We start from the raw sequence: 24,782 nt of genomic DNA, 5'->3' as shown, positions 1-24,782 counted from the left end.
CAACAAAGGAAAAAAAAAAAAAACATGTGTTGATTTCTCCCTAAGATGGCAAAGTGAAACACAAGTTTCCTTGAAGTGGCTCAGCATGGCCCCACATTGTTTACATAACAAAAGCAACTGTTCACAGCTGATTAAGGATATTAGCCTAAAGACTTCCAGCCCATCGGCTGTCCTGCGGGTTTTATAGGTAGAAAAGCCAAATGGCTGCTCTCTGGGACTTCTAGTGTTAAGTTGAATAAATTTTGGTTTGACTGTAGGCTATATTACACTTTTGCAGTATTAGACACCTTGAACTTTTCATTCATTAATACAGTTTATTCAATATAGTTTAAAAAAATGGTAATAAAATATGACAAAATCTCAGGGTTAAACTGTCAGAAAAAAATAATCTTGATTATGTCAGATAACACTTAAGCAAAACATGGTCAGTTCAAAGTGTCTGAATAATTTATGGTTCCAAATTTTTATCAATTTTACTGGTATTCCACTGTATGAAGAATTTTTGGGTAATATATCACAGTTTACTTTATTTTGCTATCCTCACTTACATAAATGAACTATAGTGTCCTGCACCCACTAGTAAAAATATATAAGAAATATCTAGATAATTTTTGGTTTGACTATATATAGATACTACTTTGTACTTTTCTCATGTGTGGGCAGTGCACAGATATTTTCAGGGATGCTACTCAAAGGAAAATAAGGGCACCACTCTCATAATTATTTTAAAAATACATGAAAAGTTGAAGTTACATACTCTAAAACCTCTTTAAATTACTTGCATATTTATTTAAATGAATGCATATGTGCTTGTGCTTGAATTGCTAAATAAACAAAATCAATGTTGTTCATTGATGATGTTGGAAATCTCAGAAGTGAAGACCAGGGGCCCATTTCAGAAAGCAGGTCAAGTGAAATTCTGGGTTTTCCGTTTCAGGGTAAGTCAACTCAGAGTTCAAGTTTTAACTCCGAGTTGGTTGAACCTCCTTATTGAAACGGGCCCCAGGAGACTTGGTTATATCTACAGCAAAATTCTTTATTGAGAACATGTGCTGTTGGTAGCTGCAGTCTGACTAAGGGAGCTATGCATGGTATTTTATAGGCATTCAGCGGGCAGTCCTTAAAGGTGTTGACCATACACACAGCCTTAGAACTGTCTTAATATAACTGTATTGAGATAGCAACTGAGATGAGAACAGTTTGCATAACGTTTGTGTGCGTGTGTTTGCAATAATCAGGGTTCAAGCGCTTTAAGGCCTTTAAGCATACTTTATGCAGCAAGCATATAATTGCTTGGATGGAAAAGACTATTTACAGCAAGTACAGGCAGTTTATTAAGGAAATACATGGTTTTTAAAAGCTTTTTTCACCTTTGTAACAGTTAAAGTGCCAGCTATAGCCCGATGTCCATAAAAGTTTTTAAAACGGAAACTAGGACAAAGACACTGCATGCCTATTTTCAAGTCAGACTTAGGGTTCTGCAGGTGAAGCCATTTTTAATTTTTTCTTCCATGTTATAACGCCACCAAGTGGACAGTCTCTTTTTTTACGTGAATGAGCTCTTACATGTGTTCTGAGTTTGGTGAAAAGATTTCATTCCGTTCACAAGTTATAGCCATTTTAGTAAAAGTGGCTCAGTCCACTTCAAACATTTTGTCAGCCCTTAGAGACCCTTGAATCTAAACTTAAATTTCTTTGAAAATTGACAATCAGGCTCCAGAGAATCTTGCTGCACTGGTTTGGTTCCGATTGGGCCAAAAACCTAGGACTAGAAAGACTCACAATGATCAAATTAGTCATGCACTTTGACCATCTTGAGCCAAGGATTCAATAGAATATATTTGAATATATGACACTTGAGCCTATGCCTAACGGTTTATGAGTTATGAGCAATTTCGTACTTTTCACTGCTGTAGCGCCCTGTCAGGCCGATTGGGGCGAGCCTTGGTGATCAAAGTTTCAAGTCTGCCTGATCATTTTTAGGGAAGAATGCTGATCCTTGGAAATTTTAACAATTACCATAGAGTTTCAGTGCTACGTGCTTGAACCCCAATCAGAAAAGGGGCATAAAGAACACACCAGCAGTTTAAGATGTTTATTTTAAAAATAACTCGAGTACAAAACATACATAAAAATGTATATTGGAAAAAAAAAAAAGTGTTAAACTTAACACATCATACATTACATTCAAACATCACCTGTATTCAGGTGAGAGGACTCTCTTTGTAGATCCTTTAGTGTTTGATTTCTTGATTTAAATCACTGCAATGGTACAAATTTCTCCCCTTTCAAGACACATGTAACAATAAACCTCTCTGGAGCTCAAACCTCCAGCATTTTCAGAGCATATAGCAAAATTAAGAGTTGGCTTTGGGATCATACTGAAAATGGGAGTTTGTTTTAATCAGAGAGGCCTTAGAAACTATGATCAGGTTTAATGCAAGAATGTATCAAGTGCCAAATCTTGTCGAAAGGTGTTATGGAACAAAAAATATTTTGCGTGAAATGTTTTGTACAAGCATGGAGAGATTCACGGCAAAAATAAATAAATAAATAAAATAAGAGATACTTTGTGGGTGTAGAGTCGCCATCTGGTGGCAGAATAAAAAGTCCAAGAGGACTACATTTAGACTGTTACATGCATCTGAGGGTGGGGAAAAGATGCCAAATGCAAGTAAATATGGAACCAATTAAAAACCCATTAAATTGTAAAAAAAAAAAAAAAAAAAAAATAGTATGTCCTTTATCAGATCTTTCAAAAAAACAAACAAACAAACAACCAACCAACAAAGAATACTAATTGGTTAACCTAAGACAGTGCATATTCAAGTCATTCACCATGAATGTCAGTATACAAGTCTGAGAGGGGAGATGATTTTGATACAGAGTAAATAATCAAACACTAAACCCATTTGCTGGCACAAGCTTAAGTGCATGTCTGAAAGGCCAACAAATGAGCAAGTAGTATGTAGTACACACAAGATTTTAATATGCACAAAACCACAATCCCAACAATAAAACTGGTTGTGATATGGATTTGAACATTCTAAAATACCACATGTGATCCATAGTGTAATGTCAATTTACATTCAATTCAAGAAAATTAAAATTGAACTAAAATCAAATTTAAAAAATATATTGCACAAAGATAGTATTTTACGTAAAGATTTACAATACAAAAGCAATCACAGCCTAGCGGTGCTGCAACAAGACTTATGTTATCAAAAATATTCTGCAAAGCAGTAGCAAGAGATGAAAAAATAACTAAAGGTATAAGACATTATCATACAAAAAAAAAAAAAAAATGAAATAAACATTTAAATGTGTAGTCACAGGAAAAGCACTGGACTAAAGAAATTAAAAGTGCAATTTCAGTCAGCGCCCATCTTAAGCAGAAATGTTACCTTTGACCTATAAAACCACTATCTTTGTCTTGGGCAGAAGTGGAAGTGGTGGACAAGTGATTGGCACTATCTGCTGAGGCTCATGGGAACAGTGTCCCTTCGATGCCGACGCCAGCTGTTACGGCCATACTGAGGATGATGTCCAGGCATGGTGTTACGCTCTAAACAATCAGTGTGTGGAGGCCCCTTGAACCTCTGGCCATTCTGAAACAAGAAATTAGTATTTTAAGTAGGTTGAGTATGATACCAGCCTGCTGTAAGCATTTATCAATACTTAAGGCAACACAAACAACCCAAGTTGATTGATAAAAATTAAAGTAGGACTGTCAATAAATTCAATTTAACTTTACTATTAATACCAGTAATTTAATACCAGTATAACCGGTAATTTAATACCAGTATTTTCATCCAGGAGCAAGTCTATGCAAAATAACAAGTTGTAGTCCCACATAGTCAAACATACCTGTACATCCATACATTGTTTGCTGGGTAATGGGTGTGACTGAAACAGGAAGAGTGAATACAAAACGGTGCACGAGTAACTACGACTACAACTGGAATTCCACTGGCCAACTTAAAACAAGCAAAAATGTATTTTGTCAGAACACTAGGACATAGTGACACTTAGCCTGCAGTTTAAAACATTTTAACATTTTTATTTTAAACATTTTATTTGTTAACATTTTTATTTTAAAATCTTTAATTGAATATGCCAACACAGTACACCTTGTTCTACAATATTTCTATGATTAAATCACTGACAGAGACCCATACCTATCAGCCAATCACTGTGTGCATATTTATTAAGCATGTTGACATCCATAGCAACAAGGTCAACCACGTCCTTTCTCTTAGCTTAAGATTTCTCTCCATTCCTTCGTAAAAGCTATTCTCAGCAGCTTTGTGAAGAGGTTCTAAGAGGAAACTCTTACCTAAGAACTTTTACTGCTATTTAGGAGAACTCTTAGTGGTAAGATAAAATGTTTTGTGAATACGGCCCCAGTTTCGTGAGGTGCCTTCATTCACAAACACTGTCTGCATTGCCTGATAGGGAAGCAAGACAACAAGTCAGCTGCCTAAGCTTTCGGACGCAGCCATTGACTCCCTTTCATTCTCTAATGACTCTGCAAATTGAATAAAAATCAGTGGAATGTTGGCCTTACCTGACTTCTGGAGTACAGGAAAGTTCCAGATGCATCATGAAGAACTGAAGCTTTGCAAGGTGTGTCAGAATCCTGAGAGAGGGGTGGAGGTGGAGAGAGAGAGAGAACGAAAAGACAACTAAATCTTAAATGACAGATTACAAAGCCAATGTAAATAACAGCAAACTTTATGGTTTTGTACAGGTTGACTCAATGGATTTAATGCAGAAGTGTGCCTTTAATAAGTTGTCTTGTACGGTCAAGAAACTACAACAGGAGCTTACAATGTCACTCCCAGACAGCGAGGACACAGACGAAGATGAGGAAGATGATGAAGAATGCTGCGGAAGGATAGATAGGGACACAGGTGAGTCTGCACTGTGTGGGGATGAGGAGTCTCTCTGTTGCTCCTCACTTGAGGTCTGTTCCAAGTCTTCTACACCATTCTGGACTAAAATGACCAGAAACATTGTCAAAATCACGAAAAAAGGAAAGCATACTTTCCACAAAATATTTTAAAAATATTTTATATCTTACTTTTAATGTCAATAATTTTGGCATTGTGTCTGTTTCCCCACTGCTGAATGATCCACTGCCTGTAGTTAATTACTTCCGGGGTCACTTTAATGATGCGTCCCAATGTGCTTAAGATTGAAAGTGTAAAAAATTATTTCTCCAACAAATTGAGGCTGACAGACTTCAATGCACGGAAAAGTTCATCATGTTAAAGAACCAAAAACTAATTTCTGAAGGGAAATAAGATATTGAACATTTGTAGTTATATATTTACAATATGATGGTAATAATTCTTTAACCTATCTGATTACACGTTAACATTCAAAACAAGTGAAAGGGATAGTTCAAAAATAAATTGTAATCAATTACTCACTCTTATGTTGTACCACACCCAAATAGATGCACATACTTGGAGCACACCAAATATGGTAAATGGAAGCTTCTGTGTTTAACGTATTTTGTGCTTTATGTGCATTATTCAATACTTATGTAAATAAATGGCTAAATTAAATCGGTTCATCATATAAAGTGTCTTCAGAAGACTTGGATTAAATCACAATTCGTATGGATTTCTTTTAAAGGGTTAGTTCACCCAAAAATGAAAATGATGTAATTTATTACTCACCCTCATGTCATTCTACACCCGTAAGACCTTCATTTATCTTCGGAAAACAAATTAAGATATTTTGATTAAATCTGATGGCTCCAGTGAGGCCTGCACAGCCAGCAATGACACTTCCGCTCTCAAGATCCATAAAGGTACTAAAAACATATTTAAAACAGTTCTCTGGTTCTATCTTAATATTATAAAGCGTCAAGAATACTTTTTGTGCACCAAAAAAACTAAATAACGACTTCAACAATATCTATATGGGCCGATTTCAAAACACTGCTTCAGAGCTTTACGAATCAAATCAGTGACTATGAGTGCCAAAGTCACGTGATTTCAGCAGTTTATCCGTTTGATAGGAGATCCGAATCACTAATTCGATTTGTAAAGCTCCGAAGCAGTGTTTTGAAATTACCCATCACTATATTGTTGAAAAATCATCATTTTGTTTTTTTGGTGCACAAAAAGTATTCTCATCACTCTATAATATTAAGATAGAACCACTGAACTCACATGAACTGTTTTAAATGTGCTTTTAGTACCTTTATGGATCTTGAAAGAGGACGTGTCATTGCTGGCTATGCAGGCCTCGCTGAGCCATCGGATTTAACCAAAATATCTTAATTTGTGTTCCAAAGATGAATGAAGGTCTTACAGGTGTAGAATGACATGAGGGTGAGTAATAAATGATATTTTTTTATTTTTGGGTGAACTAACCCTTTAAGATTTCCTTATAAAATATGAAGAGACAAAATTTTGGTAGAAGGGAAATTCAATGGAGGGACAGAAATCTCAGGTTTCATTAAGAATATCTTAAATTGAGTTCCGAAGATGAAATGTAACAATGGGAATAGCATAAGGTTGAGTAAATCATGACATATTTCCTTTTTTGGGTCAAGTAACCCTTTAAGTCTTTGTTGTAAATGTCATTGGCTAAAAATGATTGTGGCTGCCATTTTCCTTTATCATCTTACTCATCTGGGACTTACCTTTCCATATTTCTGTTGGGGTAGGAGCGCGATAGTGGAGATACAGCATGACTCAAGATGAGGTATGCATAGTTAAACACCTCTTTCACCTGCATGGCACCGTAAGAGCTCCGGCCAACATCATTTCCTAACATACAGAAAATCCTTAATTAAAAAGCTTACTGTTAGTTTAATCATCAAATCTAAGCATTAATACAGCTTTTCAAACTATGATTTTTTTGGCCATTCTGTAGCTGTACTCTGTGCCCCTTCAAGCACAAAACTGCATTTTTGATTGTCACATCTTAAACATCAAGAATCAGTCAGTAAATTTGACTGACTAGTTTACTTCATTGCAAGGGGATAAACCTGGTTAATCTATGGTGGTTTGTCCTCGTACCTGGTAAGTTTGGGTCTTCAATACAGAGCATTGAAGGTCTGTATCTTTTCTCCATGACCTTCATGATCTCCTCTTTGGCCAGATATGCTCCTCCATCCTTCACACGGATGCCTGTTTTCAGATAGTTAAAATGCCGTCCATACAATTCGAAGAACTCGATGAGTAGGATGCCCAAATTAATATTAGAAGCTCTGCAGTCTACTCTGGGATGGAGCTGAAAAACACCAAAAGGCAATGTCTGTTAATTCTAACAATTTAATGACCAAATCAATCAATTTTGTATATCGGATCAAGAACGTCAGGTTTCCCAAGGGATGCTATATAAATACCATTATAATATTACAGACAAATGGCTCAATGCAAAATGAGGATAAATGGTATATCAATTAGCAGTACAGAAAAACCGTCTGGAAAAGGGGTATGCGCAAAATTACAACACGAAGATACCGATCAACTTTTCTTGCTGCCTCACCTGCAGGAAGCTGATGGCCATTAAAATGAGGCTGTAGGAACTGATACCACCCGTAAACACCTCGTTCAAATCTCTCTGAAGCAGAAACTGCTTCAGCACAAAGATCAGGTATGGCAACACAGAGTATTTCTACATTTAAAAAGGAAATAAAAGAATTGCAGCACATAGTATGTTCAATCACAAATATTTATATTTTCATATGTGGCCAGGTTAAGACATTCAATATTAATGCAAATCAGTTCTTAATACAGGATTTAGTGACTACAGTACATGCTTTCAGTTCTACAGCACCAAATCTCTCACCTTAAGATGATCCTTAATAAACCGTGCTGCTTTGACACCAGTTACGACATTAAAACTGATGTCTACCTTCACATCTGTCTCTCTATCAGTCAGCTTAATTATTGGTACCTGTACAGAAAAAGACTCTGATTACTAAATTGATTCTTCTTAGGAAGAAGATTATTTTTAGTATTGGAATTATTACGGTTATTTTTTCTAGTCAGCAGTAAACAACCCAAAAACAAAGAAAAAAAAAGGTGCAATTTATTAAGAGCGCAACTATGCAGTACAACACAAACATTTAATAGGTCCCTTATCGTTTCAGTCTGAACTCAGCAACTTTTTTGCACAAAAAGAAAAAAAGAAAAGAAAAAAAAGACACTTCTTTTAAAATGGCAAAGACTTTGACCTTGAGGTGCTCACAGAAGAACAAGGTTGATAATGACTAACCGTAGCCTTGTCAAGTAGCTTAATGGAGAAGGGCTCAGCAACGTTATTCTGCCTGAGTGCCTGGTCCAGCTGTTGCAAAGGTGGTTGTTCCCATTTTCCAAACACCACCAGGTCAATATCACTACATATTGCAATTAGGAACACAATCACACAATAACAATAAAATAATTCCATTTATCACTGCAAGTTCAAACATATGTAAACAACCATATACAATACCTGGTAGGAAGATAGAGTCCTGTACTGAAGCTGCCAAATATTTCAACCTGAAAGATGAAATGGCATTTAAAAAAGACCTGGCAATCGACTATTATGTGCGGTTTACACTGCAATCTTTGACAGACACTCAAAAGAAAAGAGAACTTTTTAGAAAGCAAAGACTGAATGTTCACTCTTCTTCTTAAGATTAAATTGCAGGTTCTCTTTAAAACACTTTTAAAAGCTTTAAAATAGCAAATTCACTGCCCAAGTTTCAAAAAGTTATTTATGAAACATGGTCACCTTTTCTAGCACACTTCAATGACTTAGTTTTCTGAGGTAGGGGTTGTCTAAATGTCTGAACAGAAGAGGACCTTTAGTCTTTTTAGACCTTTAATGAATCTTTGTGTTTGCCATCTATCTGTTTGTCGCCTTGAAGATGAATTGTCAATGTCAGAGCCGCATGGGGGAAAATATAATTTATTTTTTAAAATATAATTTTTTTTTTTTTTTTTTTTTAAACCGCCAATGTCAAACAGCAACTTGTACTCTCTTCTGGGTCTGGACTCACCTTTGCTGTAGGCCACAGATTTTTGATTACAGCTTCAATACGATTGACAACATCTCTCCTCATTGCTTCCTCTTCTGGGCGTGGGGACATGAAATTATAAAAATCCACAATCTCCTCATGCAGGCTGGGGAGGATAAACATCACAATCCTTAAAACAACTTGCTTCCTATTGAAGACCTATGAATAACATGAAACTAGAGCTGTATGAACAGACACCAGGTAAAAATCTCAGAAAATGTATACAGCATTAGTACAGAAATATGTCTGTCCCAGGTTTCCCTTAAAAAAAAAAATATATATATATATCTTTATCTTATGTGTATCAGAGCTCATAATATGCATGACAGCATGGGTGAGAGAAAGGTCCTGTCCCAGGAAGTAAATGCGCAAGACTGAACTTTTCTGGCATTTCTGACTTGAGACAGTGTCCTTACTGCACACCAAATCCACACTTCAGAGCAGTATTTGAGGGCAAATACTATAATTCATTGTAGGAACTCGTGTCCCGAAATTGCATAATATCAAGGAAAACTCTACAAGTAAAGTTAAATTAGTTATTGCATTTAATTCAGCAGCAAAATGTAAAGTGTTGCACACTTTATTGGTGCACTGTTAAGTTTGTGTATTTTGTAAAACATTTGCAACTGCATTTTATCATATAATAATTAGAAGCACCACAATTACTAAATTGTGTTGCCTATTACATAGAGACTGCTAAAATTTAAAGTACTGAAAATTAAAATAAGAGTAAAAGTGTAAATAAAGCTCTGTAAAAATATGCATTTTTACAACAATGTTGTAAATTTCTTACATCAGGAAATCTAAATTTCTGCACACACTTGCAGTCTTCATGCCCACTTTAACACCTGGACCAAATACAGGAAATACATCATGTAAGTAGTCAAGTGGTCAAGTGCAAAGACCGCAAGTGTGGGTATTGGAACGGGACCAAAATATATTTCTGCCAGAAAACAATTAATAAGTGCCTTAATGAATAAGTGACATTCGTATAGGTTTTTATAGAGTGTACATGTGCATGGAAAAGACCAGATAACTTAAGTAATGGAAAGGTGTGGGATAAAGCTTACTCAACAACTTGTATAAGGGTTAAGAGTACAATGCTAACTAAGTGAATTTAAATGTGAATGTCACTTTTGTGTCTTTAGCAGTTATTGTAATAACAGACTTTATGCATGTAAACACTCATTTAGGCATATTATGAACTTGAGAGCCGGATCGTGAACAAATTATTAAATTCCACATCAAATCAAAATTGACTCCATTTATTTTGTTAGTGGATATTATTAGTCTGGTCATGAACAATTCACCAATTCAAGTAAATCCACAAAAAAATATATATATATATAATATAATATAATATAATATATATGAAATCTTCAAATTAAATCTGAAAATTTGTTTAATCTCTGGAATGACTTTCCTTCTCTGATTACATCAGTTTGATGGCTTGGCCAGAACATCTTTTAACCACACAGAGATTGTAAGGAATATGAGGACTTTTTTCATTGATCAATATTCAGTTTTACCCGGAAATAAGTACAGTTGATCGCAAGTTCAGTTTCACGTGGACTTTAAGACCATTTTTGTGAACTGGATCAATTAATATTGCTGAAAAAGCTGACTCAAAAGAGCACTCCATTTATGAAACCAAAAGCTCACATTGAGAGCTAGGGCATATATATCAAGAATATGGAAAGAGTGGCCAGGACATTCTTCAAACATAACCTTTTTGTGTTCCACTGTGAATTGTGTTTGGAACATGAGGGTGAATAAATAAGATTTATTCAGTTATCAGTTTTGATGCTCTGAAACCCTGTGACCCTCTAAACCTCCCAGACCTGCATCAGGGATGCCATTTTTGAGGCAAAGGGCAACGATCAAAAGCTTTGATTGCACAACAATGTGGCACAAAAAAAAAAAAAAAGTTTTCCTTGTAAATGTTATTATCCTAAATGCATTCAGTCCCAAAATTATGGACTTTCTGCTTGCTTATTTGTTTGTCTGGCTCCTTGTCACATTACTCTGGACTTGTTGGCTCATTTAACACAGACCAAAAGGTTACTCACTTACTTACCTAGAGCTTAAATAAGTTTTATTTAGCAAAGGCCCATGCACAACTAACTGACAAAGTTTTCCAACCTACTAATATTTAACCAATAAATAATAATAATAATAATAAAAGATAAAAAGTCATAAACTACAATGAAAAGTGTCACCAATATTGATGAAAGTGCTCTTACCCATTAATACCTAGACTGTATCTTCTGGTTGCCCATGGGGTCCCACTTAAATAACGGTCATTAGAGTGGGACAGAAAGTAGTTCAGTCCATATGTGCTCGCTTTATTGTCATGTCTCCTTAGTCCTGCATGGTTTTTAAGCTGGTTATCGATCATTATTTGAGTCTGTAGCCGCTGATAATGCTGTTGTTGTAAACAATTATTGACATTGTGGATATGTTCAGTGAAGTTAAAGTGAAGTTTGGCTGGATTTGCGCTCATACCGTCACCAGTAGTAGATGACGAATCTAATGTCGGACTGTCACTTTCGGAATCTCCTGAAGATAAAGGTGATAAAGAATCACAACCGTTGACCTCAACAGGGGTGACATACGGAGGTGCAGGATCAGAACATGCGTAAGGAGATCTCATGGCACCACCATCATTACAAGGCTGATTGGTGCAATTGTTAATAGGTTTTACAACTGTGTTGGTGGGAACCAACGTTAACTGCTTTATGAAACCGGCCGCCAACGCAGGTGTGTTCACCCGCAGCGTGTGACAGTGGTTTCGCCTTTGCGAGGTTTCCCATACGCGCATCCATAAAGCGTTGGCAGGTCCTTTCTGTTCGGGCTGAATCCAAGCCACCCGGGGATCCATCCAACTTCGCCGTTACAAATTTTACAAACACTCTCTCGCCTCTGGGCAGACAGGCGTCTTCGAGAGTTACAAGACAAGACGTGAATGTGTGAGACACCGAGTATTAGTTTAAAAATCCCGGGAAATACTAAAAGAAACCGAGATAGTTCCACTGCGTAAGCTGTTTATTAGCGAACTGTTGAATCCAGATCATTCCAATATGGCGCACAGGGAATCTCGACTGGAGTGCGCATGTCTCTGGGAATTTAAACTCTTTCTGGAAGCGTAACACACCCCCTTTTCCCCACCCATTTATCCAACCTTATGAAAAAAAGCGATGCAAGCATTTTCTAGGTTTTGCAGTTTGGTGAATTGCTTACAATCTTAAAATATAAAATGTATATTTTTTTAAATATTAAAAAGTGATTTTGCCATAATATTTTGTCACAGGGCTTAGCACGTAGCCTTAATTTTACGGTTATAAAAGGTCATGGTATTTATGTTAACCAGTATTAATGAAATTAAAGCAGCCTAGCATGACAAAATTATGAGACCAAAGGCAAAAATTGTGGCTCAGCCTGCAATATAACTTAAGTGAGTCTCCAGTGGGGAGATTCAAAGTAGCGAATATAATAGCGGCTTTAAAGAAATGTCTTAAAAAGATTTCAAATGTATTGTTGGACCGTAGTGATAACCACCACAGCTTACTGATTCCAGTATATTGCAGTTGAAATTGTAAGTCAAGTCTGTGAAAGATAACACAGATGCTTTGTCAACTAGATTTACCTTCAGTCTGTTATTAACCAAAACACTTCTATACTCACTGAAATTTTTAGGAAAGGTTCTCTTACTATTTTTTTTTAATCAAAACCTGCAAGGAAAATGATCAGAACTAAAATTAAAAAAGGGTACATTACAAAAGGAAGCACAGTCTTGTGTCAAATCAGATCAGGACAAAAACAGATATATCAAGAATATGATATTCCAAGCACAAAAGCATTTGTAACAAAAAAAAACAAAAAAAAAACATACAATCTTTCCATGTTTTTTTTTTTTGTATATTCATGCTGACAAAACAAAAGTCAAAAACACATTTTCAAGTTAAATACAAATGTTCTTTATGGTATAAACATAATATCTTTAATCTACATACATAATATACACAAATGTACAAGAATGGCATCATTTCTGTTTTTTCTGTAACCAATGAACACACATTCTGTCAGGTCACAGAGCAAAACCAGAGAACAGTCACAGCTTATGTGTTGTTTAAAAAAAAAAATCAGGATTTAATCCGACGACAAAAGGAGCCGATCTGAGTGATGCAGCTGGTCACTGCAGAGGGTACTGGCTGTGTGGTTTCACTTCTCCATGATGCCAGAGCCTCCAGTGCATCTTTTGGGTTGCAGGGTGCCAGGTCATAAATGGCATAGACAGCAGACAACTGCACCTCCTTGGGCACACCTACAATCATATAACAAATGGTTGTATTGTGATGCATGGTGTGGGGTTGTTAACCCTAAGGCTGTAGATTTATACACAACTTCAAAACATAACTTAGGTAAGCCATTGTTTTATTAAAATATCTTTAATTTGCTATTACTGTTGTGCTTTATTAATAGAAGTCCAGTACCTTCTGTTATCCCGTGTTTTCCAAAGAGGTTTATAGCTTTTGCAACGTTTTGGACAGATTTGGAAAGCATCTGCTTCATTCCTAACTGACCAAGTCGTCCTGGAGAAATACAGAAGAAAAATGATAAACAAAAGAAAAAAAAACAAATCTTGTTTCAACAAATCTTTTAAAAGGCTGTGATTTGTGAGACTTTATGCCACTGTTAATGACATTTTGACCTGTAGTGCTGTTATAAAATGAACCATCAAGCAAAAATAAAAAAAGGAGAATGAAATATTATGAAATACTATTAAATATTTTGTATAATAATTAATTAGATTTAATTCATTACTTTAATTTTAATTTTATAATATTAAAATAAATAATAAAAAATATATTTTAATATTACTTTAAATTAAAGTAGTACTTTCAGCATTAATCACTTCATGCAAATTCAATAACTTACCAATCAATCGCAAAACAGCTGCTACACAAACATCACGGATTGGGGATTGCTGAAGCCTTGACTGTGTCACCCAAGTGTTCATAATGGGCCATAGCTCTTTGCTGTTTAATTAAAAAATAGTCATGATAAACATATTAATTATCCTCTCTATATTATTAAGAATATAGTGATTATCCATTCTTTTAAATTATTTAACATTCTGTACTTGGTTAATAAATATACCCAATAACATAATCATGCGTCCACTTCCACTTCATATGTGTACACAAGAGATCCAAGGTATATATATATTCCCAAGCAGTTGGGCAAAGGTCGTGACCATGACGATCTTGCTTCTGGAATGTCAAAGCTTTGTCTTCCTGAAGTGCCTTCAGTGTGTCGCTGATCAATTTATGGATGTCATCAGGAGGACTCTAGGAAATATTAGGGACAACAGTTAAAATGCAACTTAAATTATTTAAATGATTAGTTTCATGCACTGAATTGAAAGGTACACAATTATACTGTTGTGTGCCCTTTCTTTATATATATAATGCCCAGAGGAAAAAAAATATCATGGTCAGGAAGTTACAGAATCTATAGGTTTTGTAATAAATACTGGTAATGGAATGAATCATGGAAGTTTGTTAGCTCTAGCCATCAGAGCTTGCAAGCAAAAGAATGGACAATGAAGCATACCTTATCCCAGTGTAGATATTTAGTTAGATAATCCAAAATTTCTTCTTCTGATTTAAGATTGGCAACTGTATGAATGGCTTTGCACAAGGAGGTCTCATGGAAAAGAACACTTGGCCATGTTGTGACCATGAACAAAATTAGCTTGGAGGCATCAGGAAAATCTGAGTAAAGAATCCAGATTGAATCAACAACTTGAAAATGGAGACATGCCATGTCTCTGAAAGTCTACTGAAGTTTAGTAATACCAACACTTAAAGCAGAGGTTCTCAACGGTGGCCCTCAAGGTCCACTTTCCTGCAGAGTTTTGCTCCAACCCTAAAGGTCTTCATGATTACTAGAAAGGTATAGGAAGATGAGTTTTTGAGTTGGAGCTAAACTCTGCAAGGAAAATGGACCTTGAGGACCAGAGTTGAGAACCTCTGACATAAAGGCTTGACAACTAAAATTATACGTTTAATAAACATACCATATAAATATAAAAATAATGGGAAAAGTTGCTGTAAACTCACCCTCTTTAAGGATGTTGTATGCAAAGGCATGGGCTTTCTGATAGTCCCCTATCTGGCGACATATCCCAGTGTAGACTCTACACAGAGCTTGTATATTTTCACAACTCAGAATGCTCCTCTCAGTCTTTAGTTTAGTCAAGATGGCAGACATCAGCTTTTCTGCTGAAGACTAAAGAAACAGGGAAAAAATGCAAAGGTGTGCATCAATGTCCTCAAAACTGCATTGCCTAGAAAAAACATCCGAATTGCACAAAGCATACCTGATTTACACAGAAATCAGCAATTACAGCCTTTTCTTCATCAGTCAAAATTGGCACCTGAGATATTCTTCCAAGGAACACATGACTCTTAACAACAGGCAAAACATCAAAACAGGACATTCCAACTTTGGCCAGTGCTTCTGAGATCTGACAATTTTTGTCAATTGTGTTATCTGGCTTTTTCTCAATTTTCTGTTGATTGCTTTGTACTTCTTGGTGAGATTGGAGAGACTCCGTTTTAATAACCGTTTGATCTTGTTCTGCAGGTAAAGCAACACCAGGAGGAGCAGGAGAGCAGTTATCAAGTCTGAGTCTTTTAGCACTCTTTGGCAAAAGCATGTTCACTCCTGTCTTTTTTGGCTTCTGCTCTGTTTTGGTAAAGGCAGTAGATGAAGAACTGATTGTTTTATTTCCTGATATCTGGTTAACAGACGGAGGGGAGGTACCATTCTCGTTGCCAGCTCGGTTCAGGTTTACATTCCCACGGAGTATGTTTAACGTGCGGGCTCGTGCAGAGAGGTCGGGATACATAGTATCCAGCATTTGCATGGAATTTTCCTGAGAAGCAGCAGGAGGAGAGGAGGATAAGGCAGATGATGGGAGTCTTCCAGGGACTGGAACAGCATGTTTTGGAGTTGCTGATCCAAACTGAAGTGGTGAGGAGGGAACTCCACAAGACGGCGATGGAGTGGTCAAGCATGGAGACATTTTTGAGGCAACTGGAAGAGATGAATCAATAACAGGCACTGACAATATCATCTTAGGAGACTTTGGTCCATCTGTTGGTAATCCTGAGGATACTGAGGTAGGCTTTAAAGGAGTATGACCTTTTCCAAACCTTGGAGGAGTAGCAGTCAGTGGCATAACAACTGGAGGGAGGGGTGGACCCATCTCTGTTCGAACCCTTCCAAGAGATAAACATGAGGTTGGTGTAATATGAATATTGGTGTGGAGACCTGGAACAAGTGAAATATTTTCACCTTTTTCAAAGGTAGCATATTCTGGATCCAGAGTACTCTGGCATGGTGCGCTGGTATCCTCAAGACTACCCACTGCAGAATCTCCTGATGTTTCCTTGTGGTTATAAACATCACTGACCAAATTTGAGACACCAGGGCTATAGGCATCAGTTGACATCTCCTCGGCCTGCTGAGATGCATTATTTATTTGCTCTGATGTTTTTCTTGGGATCACAGAATCATTGTCTTTACCATCCTTAGGGTTATTTTCTTGACTCTGTAACTTACACAAATTTTGAACTGTTTTGTCCTTTTCTGGCTGTTCAGCATCTCTTTCATCCTCAGAATGCATGATTACTGTGGAAAGTCCAGAGTGAGATAGTGCTCCATTCTCAGAAAGCAATTCCTGAGGCTCATCTCTGGACATTTGCTTTGCAGTGGAAAACTGCTTATTCACAGAAACACTGTCCAATTCTTCTGAGGAGATTCTTCCTTCTGATCTTGAGTGAACACCCCTAACCTTTCTCTTCAAACCAAAAAATCCTTCATCTTCTGATGATGATTCTTCAGCCTTTAAGGGTCCTAAAGGGGATGCACTTCCATTTTCTCCTGCATCCAAACTTTTTTGATCTTCTGCAGGCATTGAACCATTATCCTCAGCAACATCTTCAGACTGACCAGCCTTGTCAGCTATTCTGTTATGAATGTCATGCGTTGATATATCTGCTTTAGACTTAATTTCTAGTGGTACAGAACTCTTTGATTCCTTATTGTCAATACTGTCTAACTTACTATTATTCACATCAAGTGTTGAAACGCTCTTGACATTAGCTTCCAATGTCACGTTGGGCTGTACCTGAGTTTTGCTTTCTGCAGATTCAATAGAATTGTTGTCTATCTCAGATTTTATATCCTGCTGAGGATCTGAGTTTTCCAACATATTTTTAAGATTATTCGTGATTTTTGTATCCTCCAATTGTGTTCTGTCACCATTCTGATTCATCAGTGGAAGCTCTACCACAGTTTGTGTGGTGTCACTTTCTAAGGAACTTTCCACAGTGTGTCCATATTCTATACCTGGCTTTGCAGTTTGATTCTGAGTGTTGGCCTCACAGCCATGTGTTACTTCAAACACATACTCTACCTCCATGTGTTGGCTGTCAGACAAAGGGCTTTCAAGATCTAAATTATCAACAGACACAGCTAATCTTGCATGAGTGTTTGGGGACAAAATTACAGAGGATTCTTCCACTTCTTTTAGCAATGACTTCTCAATATATGAGGGATCTAATTGTGCGTTGTTTTGAAGAATATCTTCTTGTAAGCTTGACAGTGCTTCTGGTTTTCCATTATTTAATTGATATTCCTGTTCAGTATCGGACACTGGTTGGTTGTCATTCACACTGACCTGAAAGAACAAATTAAAAGTGTTATACTACACCTCTTAACTACTACAGGCCATACAGGAACATTATTACAATTACATTTTACGAGCTAGTATTAAAAGTTTTTAAAGTGCCCCAATTATGCTTTTTTTGAGGTTCCTAATATTGTTTTGGGAGTCTCCTACAAAAGGTTTACAAGCATGCAAGGTCAAAACCACTTTTTTTTCTCATAATATAAATTTTTTTCACCATAGTTCACCAAAGATTGGTAAACGATTTGTTTGAAGCAGTTCAATGAATCAGTCTCTCTAAACCCCTCCTTTCCGTGAGCCCACACTGCTCTGATTGGACAGATGGCCCAATCCTTTGTGATTGGTCTACTGCACACACCACATGCCCATTGCCATAACTGAATGACAGCTATCAGTTCGCAAGACATTGTATACAATGTATGGACAGAAAAGATAGCATTGATTTTACCATATCAATTAGAGCCAAAGTCTGACGATGAAACGGCTGAAGTAGTCGATCAACAAGAAACTGATTCACAATCATGACTGGAGTAGGACGTTTCTATATGGTAAGTGTCACCTTAGTTATTTATAAGACATGATAGCAGCGTCACTGTTATACTTTATGTAGGTGCTCCAGTAGGAGCTATGTCAGAATGCCAAGCGAGGCTGAAAACCTCCAACATAAGATAAACATTTAGGCCAGATGTGTACAGACTTTTTCCTCATAACTATTAACAAAGAAAAATGGCTATATCATTGTTTGACATTACAATGGGTGTTTACAGTTTACAGTGATAATACTTGAACTAGTTAAGAGTGTGGACTAGCATCTTAACATCCTATTACAATACAGAGAACGCTCCACTCTACTATAATAATAAAAACAGAGGGAAAAAGCAGTTTGCTTTGTATGTTGTAACCTCCCACGTTAGCCAAGCACAAATGTGAATAATGCACTGATAATGCATTAGACTTTGTAAACGAAAGTCGTGCTCCATCCTTGATCATTACCCCAAATAATAAGACAGACAAGCTGCATTAATCGACTCATTTTTAGACAATATTGGACCCACATCTGAATAGCAGAACTACAGAAACACGAGTTAGCCGCTTAACAGGAGACAGACTGAGGTGTACGTTACACAACATAACATACAAAACTACGAATTTTGAATGATTGCTAGAAAACAAACATCAATTATTAATCATACTTACAGGTTGAGATTCAGAGGAGCAAGCTGGTCCAAATAAACTTGGCACTGACCTATATTTTAAGACCAATCGTTTTGTGAATCCTGTGCTAACCTCTCCAAGGGTTTGAGAAGCAGTGGTCAGTAAAAAAAAAAAAACAGAACACAACAAAAGATTGTACTACTGTGGTATTGTTGAAAAAAATATTTTCCCTGGCGTCTGCGTGCACAATAAGTGGGCGGGCAATACAATTTAAAACTTTGCAAGATGTTTTCATTCACTCAGAGCTGTTACACTCTACATTAAAGGTAATTTTCAAAAATCCATAATAGGGGCACTTTAACTGCCTTAGGCAACAACAACTGTTGATTGTTGAATCTCCATGGATACCAATACATTTGAGATGACACATTTTTTGTCAGTATTTCAGTTAATTACAAATGACTTGTATTGTGAATTTCTACAGCACAATTTCTGTGGGCTGAAAATAAATCTGGTGTAGGTGTTGGTATGAAACTTCACATATATTTTTTTCTCGACAATGCACATTTGATGCTTTCTCAACTTATCTAAACTGATCTCAATAGAAAGTCTCAGAAGGCATTATTTGTTAGAAGTTATCATCTCAAGCCCAAGCATAGTCACAAATAGTTAATTGAAGTAAAGTCAAATTCAACTCAGATGTATTTTAATATTTGCCAAGTCAAAGACCAAGACTCCACATATCTGAAAAACCACAGTAATGGCACTGCAATTTAATCACTTGAGCATTACAATGTAATTGAAATGTAAATGTTCACTTACCAGCTCTATTGAGGGGCTATGCACAGGTGATAAAGCTGTGGGCAAAGGCTTGAACCACTCTTTAATGTCATGCAAATCCATACAGTAATCTTCATGTAAGAAGTCTCGATCCGTCATTTCGTTTAGCAAAGATCTATTAGCATCATCAGTCCAAGTGTTCACATCTTCAAGCCCATCTGAACTTACTTTCCTCTTTCTACTTGGTGTACTGAACTGTTGTTCTTTATTCTGCTTTTTCAAATTTTGAGGTGATGATTTAGGCCTACTGATAGCTGGAGGTGATTTAGGTGAGGAGTGTTTTGAAGATTGCAACCGAGTTTCTGGACTGGGATTCCCTGGAGATGGATGGGAAATCTGTCTTCCTAAAGGACTGTTAAACAGTGGCTGAGAAGGTATTCTTGTAAGTTCGCTTTTCAAGGGTGTTGCCTCTTCTCCTGTAAAAGAAATATGCATTGCCTCTTCATCAGAATTAAGTTTGGTGACTTGATAATGGATACATTTCAGCAATGTAAAATTTTGCTCAATCAACAAAAATGATTACCATCGTTGAACAAATTTTCTTGCATTTTGGATGAAGTTTCCACACAATGCCAGAGCTCTTCCAGCAGCATTCTGACTTTGCCTGAAAAGGAAACATTATCAATTGCCATGCATTCCAGATGTTTTCTTTTAAATATCCAAGCATTTAATTGAACAATGGAGAGTCTAACAGTTTTAAACAACCCATACCTTTATCAATTAGTTTCTCCGCATCTGTTTGAGAAGACACACTCTTTTTTTCTAAGATAAAAATAATTTTATTTTAATGACTGAAAACAAATAATATACTAAGTGTACGTACTAGATATACATATGCACAACTCATACCTTTGTTGAACTCCTTCTCAAGTTGGTTCAGCCTTTGCTGAAAACAGTAAAGAAACAAATAACAAAAATAAACAGAATGAATGATTATGGCTTGCCTTTTACTTTATATTTCACTAGAGGATAAAAAATAATTTTAGCAAAATTTGAACCTGTGTTGTGTACAGCATTTCTTCAAGTCTTCTCTTCTCATTGTTTACAACATCAATTTCATTCTCTTGTTGAAATTTTATCTCTGTGTACAAATAAACAGTTCAGGTTTTATCTCCAATCTATACCGTGCACAAAACCATTTACTGGAACATAGGTAAGAAGATTAGAAAATAATCCAATATTGTGTTAATATGCTGTGATAGTCCATATTCAGATAAGTTAAACAAATTAATTAAAAATAAAGCAGAATTAAAATTTCATTCATGCAGCTTAATATGATTAATGTATCAGATCACTAACACAAACCTTTCAGCACCAAAACTTCATTCTCAAGGTTTCCTTTCCTAGAAGTAGAAGAAAAAAAACATGCATTCAATCTTTTTTTCTCTCTGAAGATCAATTCTACCATGTTCAATTCAACACTAACAAAAACTTAAAGGGTTAGTTCACCCAAAAATGAAAATTCTGTAATTTATTACTTACCCTCATGCCGTTCCACACCCATAAGACCTTCGTTAATCTTCAGAACACAAATTAAGATATTTTAGATGAAATCCGATAGCTCCGTGATTCAGATTGCGTGTCAAACTGCCAACGGCCGAAATCATGTGACTTTAGCGCTCTGAACAGCAGATTCGACACACTGATTCATCTGTGCTCCGATGCTTCATGAAGCAGTGTTTTGAAATCGGCCATCACTAAGTAGGTTGTTATTTAGTTTTTTTTGGCACTCCAAAAATATTCTCGTCGCTTTATAATATTAATATTAAACCACTGTACTCACATGAACCAATTTAAATATGTTTTTAGTACCTTTATGGATCTTGAGAGAGGAAGTGTCCATTGCTCCCTATGGAGGCCTCACGGGGCTATAGGATTTCAACTAAAATATCTTAATTTGTGTTCTAAAGATTAACAAAGGTCTTACGGGTGTGGAACAGAATGAGGGTAAGTAATAAATGACAGAATTTTCATTTTTGAGTGAACTAACCCTTTAAAGGGTTAGTATACCCAAAAATGAAAATTATCCCATGATTTACTTCACCCTCAAGCCATCCTAGCTGTATATGACCATCTTCTTTCAGACAAACACAATCACAATATTAAAAAAATATCCTGGCTCTTCTAAGCTTTATAATGGGAGTAAATGGGGCTCAAGATTTTGAAGCCCAAAAAGTACATCCATCCATAATCAAAGCTCCAGGGGGTTAATTAAGGCTTATTGAAGCAACGTGATGGGCTTTTGTAGGAAAAATATCCATATTTAAAACTTTACAAACTATAATAACTGGCTGAGAGTAGACTCCTCTCACGGTTCAAAAAAAAAAGAAAAAAAAAAGGGCTGGGCAACAAACTGAAGCTCCTCTTCTCTTATACTGAAATCCTTTAACATTTCTCTTTAAAAATTAAATTCTTGTTTTAGACTTAATTCACGACTGGTGTTTTTCTCCATCTTTCTGTGATTCCACGTTCGTCAATATGTCATGCATTGGGTCTCGGGGGTTCTGCCGGAACTAGACTCTCGTATGGCCATTGCCAGAAACCAATTATTAGTATATAAAGTTTTAAATATGGAATATTTCTTACAAAAACCCATCGCTTTGCTTCAGAAGGCCTTTATTAACCCCCTAAATAACTCTTGATTGTGTTTGTCTGAAAGAAGATAGTCATATACACCTAGGATGGCTTGAGGGTGAGTAAATCATGGGATTCATTTATTTTTGGGTGAACTATCCTTTTAAAGTATACATCAATAACAAATGGACTCAAGCATTTGTCATTGTGATTTGTGAACAATTACAAATATGTCTATAACAGTCTGAATGGACTTACATAATCAGTGTCTTGGCATTCTCAAACTTGAGATTCTCATGTTCCTCAGCAGTTTGAACATATTTTTTGAGGGAATCCTTGAAATAAAGAAACCCAAAAATGGATCAGAAAAAAAATAAATAAATAAAAATAAAAAAAATAAACGGTATATTAACTCAGTAACACTTTCCAATAAGGTTCATTAGTTAACATGAATTAATAATGAACTGCACTTCGAAAGCATTTATTTATCTTTTTTTATGTTAATTTCAACATTTACTAATACATTATTTAAATCAAGACCTGTATTTGTTAACATTTGTTAATGCACTGTGAAGTAACGAACAAACTATGAACAGCTGTATTTTTATTAACTAACGTTAAAGATTAACAAATACAGAAACAAATGTATTGCTCATGGTTAGTTCATGTTATTTAATACATTAACTAATGTTAACAAATTAAACGTATTGTAAAGTGTTACCATTAACTGCTATTTTAGAGCCAATCTAAGGTGGTACTGATACATTAACTTGCATTAAGAAGCAGTATTCCACTTTAATACCATTATTAAAAATCAGAAAAACAATGCACAGCTTTTGTTTGAACTGACCAATGCTTTAATCACAGAGGTAACTTCAAAGAACCTAACCTGAGTTTTCTGTAGATCCTCCTTCAGTGACTTCTTTTCTGTTTTGAGCTTCTCATTCTCTAGGTTTTGCCTTTGCACAGTGTCTGTGAAAATGGTACAATTACAAGTTTATGGGCAACATAAATATGTTCCAGGAATTGTGTAAATGAGTGTACAAATCATTATTTTTTCATCACAGTAAAGGCTGGTTTCAGTTTTGATCATCTGGTTTTTTATTAATATGATCAGCATTCTTGACATCTAGGCCCTGTTCTAATCTTATCCTAAAATAATTTGTGATGCATGTACCCTCTGCTTGTCTTAAGGATTCTTCAGCTTTTTCTTTCCTGGGAATAGAGAAGGATAAATACTGTGAGAAGAAAACATCACCACAAGAGCAACTAATTAACAGTGATACTACAGCAGACAGTGGTCTTACAGGGAAAGTGTCTGAGCACTTTCAGCTCTCAGTCTGTCGAAATCTTCACATCTCTGCTGATACAATTTCAATTCAGCCTGTTGTATAAAGAAGCAAAAAGACAAGAGAAATTAGTATATTTAGAGAAATAGCGTATTTCCAGTCCAGTTAGTTAGCTTTAATAAGACTTTTTTGGGACCCTTGCGTTGGGGTACCTAGCACAGTAGTTTGGTACTTAAAGGGTGACTCACTGAGGAACGTTGATTGTGCGTGCTACAAGGGAAATGACAACACAAGAGGCGCCATTTTTTAAATATAGTTGAAACAATAACGTTGCAACAACGTTGGCGCGCAGCAAACAAACAACCACATGCAGAGAAGCAAGAACAAGATCTGCTGTATGTCCTCCACTGTCGTTTACAATGTCGCATGTTTCTTTGCGCAAAAATGACGTCAATCGCTACTTTCCGGCATACACCACGCCTATCAAGTAAAGGTACTGCGGGTGGGGAAAACGAGCCATTAAAGGCCCAGATATACTTCAAGCAAAAGCACAGAACAAACAGTGTACAGTGACATTAGTTTCGAACAATATTAGGCTAAAAGAAAGTTTGTTTGGAGTTCGTTTTAGGAAGTAGCTTGCCAAAGCAAACTTTCCAAAAAGTTGTCTGGTAAACACCTTCAAGCTACCATTGGTCCGTGGTGATCAGATGCTTTCTTAAAGTGGACGTATTTTTCCACATTTTACAGGATGTAAAATAAGTCTCTGATGTCCCCAGAGTGTGTATGTTAAGTTTTAACTCAAAATACCCCACAGATAATTTTTTATAGCATGTTAAAATTGCCACTTTAATTTTTTTTTATAACGTTTATTGTACTTCACACAAGAATCGTCTTCATAGAATACTTCACATGAAGCGTCTGTTTTCTAGGGCTGCAGCTATCGATTCTTTTTGTAATCGATTAATCTAGCACTTAATCGATTGATTTTTTTCCTTTTAAACAACCAAAACAAATAATGCATAGCGAAAATGATGTGGCTGTAAAATGATCAAGCATTTGGCTTTTATTTCTGAAAAAATAAAAAAAATAAAACAGGTATTGGTTCCAACTCTAACATTTGGCTGCAAAACTA

General features: G+C 36.1%; 2 protein-coding genes across 3 annotated transcripts in view; both read right to left on the bottom strand.

Moving 5' to 3' along the window:
• Positions 1-2,116: 2,116 nt before the first annotated feature.
• Positions 2,117-12,111, bottom strand: LOC137024663 (terminal nucleotidyltransferase 4A-like). 2 transcript variants are annotated; one of them, XM_067392462.1, is made up of 13 exons: positions 11,275-12,111; positions 9,014-9,137; positions 8,464-8,510; positions 8,245-8,365; positions 7,816-7,923; positions 7,513-7,641; positions 7,041-7,254; positions 6,662-6,788; positions 5,084-5,190; positions 4,831-4,997; positions 4,568-4,639; positions 3,868-3,977; positions 2,117-3,608 (listed from the first exon to the last, which is right to left on the bottom strand). In XM_067392462.1, exons 1-13 carry the CDS (start codon positions 11,910-11,912, stop codon positions 3,566-3,568), a joined length of 2,007 nt encoding a protein of 668 aa, XP_067248563.1. In that variant the 5' UTR covers positions 11,913-12,111; the 3' UTR covers positions 2,117-3,565. The 2 variants fall into 2 exon arrangements, with proteins under 2 accessions (XP_067248563.1, XP_067248573.1); XM_067392472.1 differs by lacking the exon at positions 3,868-3,977.
• Positions 12,112-12,811: 700 nt separating this feature from the next.
• ice1 (KIAA0947-like (H. sapiens)) overlaps positions 12,812-24,782 on the bottom strand; it is a 38,300-nt gene continuing 26,329 nt past the window's right edge. Inside the window, exons 6-22 of the mRNA XM_067400849.1 lie at positions 23,669-23,745; positions 23,539-23,576; positions 23,251-23,333; positions 22,620-22,696; positions 21,093-21,130; positions 20,786-20,868; positions 20,637-20,673; positions 20,499-20,549; positions 20,311-20,391; positions 19,770-20,203; positions 15,417-17,783; positions 15,157-15,325; positions 14,648-14,808; positions 14,192-14,382; positions 13,970-14,070; positions 13,525-13,623; positions 12,812-13,355 (exon numbers count right to left, since the gene is read on the bottom strand). Of these exons, the coding sequence (XP_067256950.1) occupies positions 13,174-13,355; positions 13,525-13,623; positions 13,970-14,070; positions 14,192-14,382; positions 14,648-14,808; positions 15,157-15,325; positions 15,417-17,783; positions 19,770-20,203; positions 20,311-20,391; positions 20,499-20,549; positions 20,637-20,673; positions 20,786-20,868; positions 21,093-21,130; positions 22,620-22,696; positions 23,251-23,333; positions 23,539-23,576; positions 23,669-23,745 (4,269 nt within the window). The 3' untranslated portion in view covers positions 12,812-13,173. The remainder of the gene's footprint in view (positions 13,356-13,524; positions 13,624-13,969; positions 14,071-14,191; positions 14,383-14,647; positions 14,809-15,156; positions 15,326-15,416; positions 17,784-19,769; positions 20,204-20,310; positions 20,392-20,498; positions 20,550-20,636; positions 20,674-20,785; positions 20,869-21,092; positions 21,131-22,619; positions 22,697-23,250; positions 23,334-23,538; positions 23,577-23,668; positions 23,746-24,782) is intronic.

Source organism: Chanodichthys erythropterus, chromosome 2, assembly GCF_024489055.1.
Source record: "Chanodichthys erythropterus isolate Z2021 chromosome 2, ASM2448905v1, whole genome shotgun sequence".
Classification (NCBI taxonomy): Eukaryota; Metazoa; Chordata; class Actinopteri; order Cypriniformes; family Xenocyprididae; genus Chanodichthys; species Chanodichthys erythropterus.
Note: the sequence above shows the minus strand (reverse complement) of the source record. Positions and strands in the feature narration are given on the sequence as shown.

Coding starts and splice junctions, on each gene's coding strand:
- LOC137024663 (XM_067392462.1), bottom strand. CDS start 11,912: ATGGATCCCCGGGTGGCTTGGATTCAGCCCGAACAGAAAGGACCTGCC. Junction 9,138..11,274: donor TACAGTCTAGGTATTAATGG/GTAAGAGCACTT, acceptor TATCCTCCCCAG/CCTGCATGAGGAGATTGTGG. Junction 8,366..8,463: donor GGACTCTATCTTCCTACCAG/GTATTGTATATG, acceptor TGCAATATGTAG/TGATATTGACCTGGTGGTGT.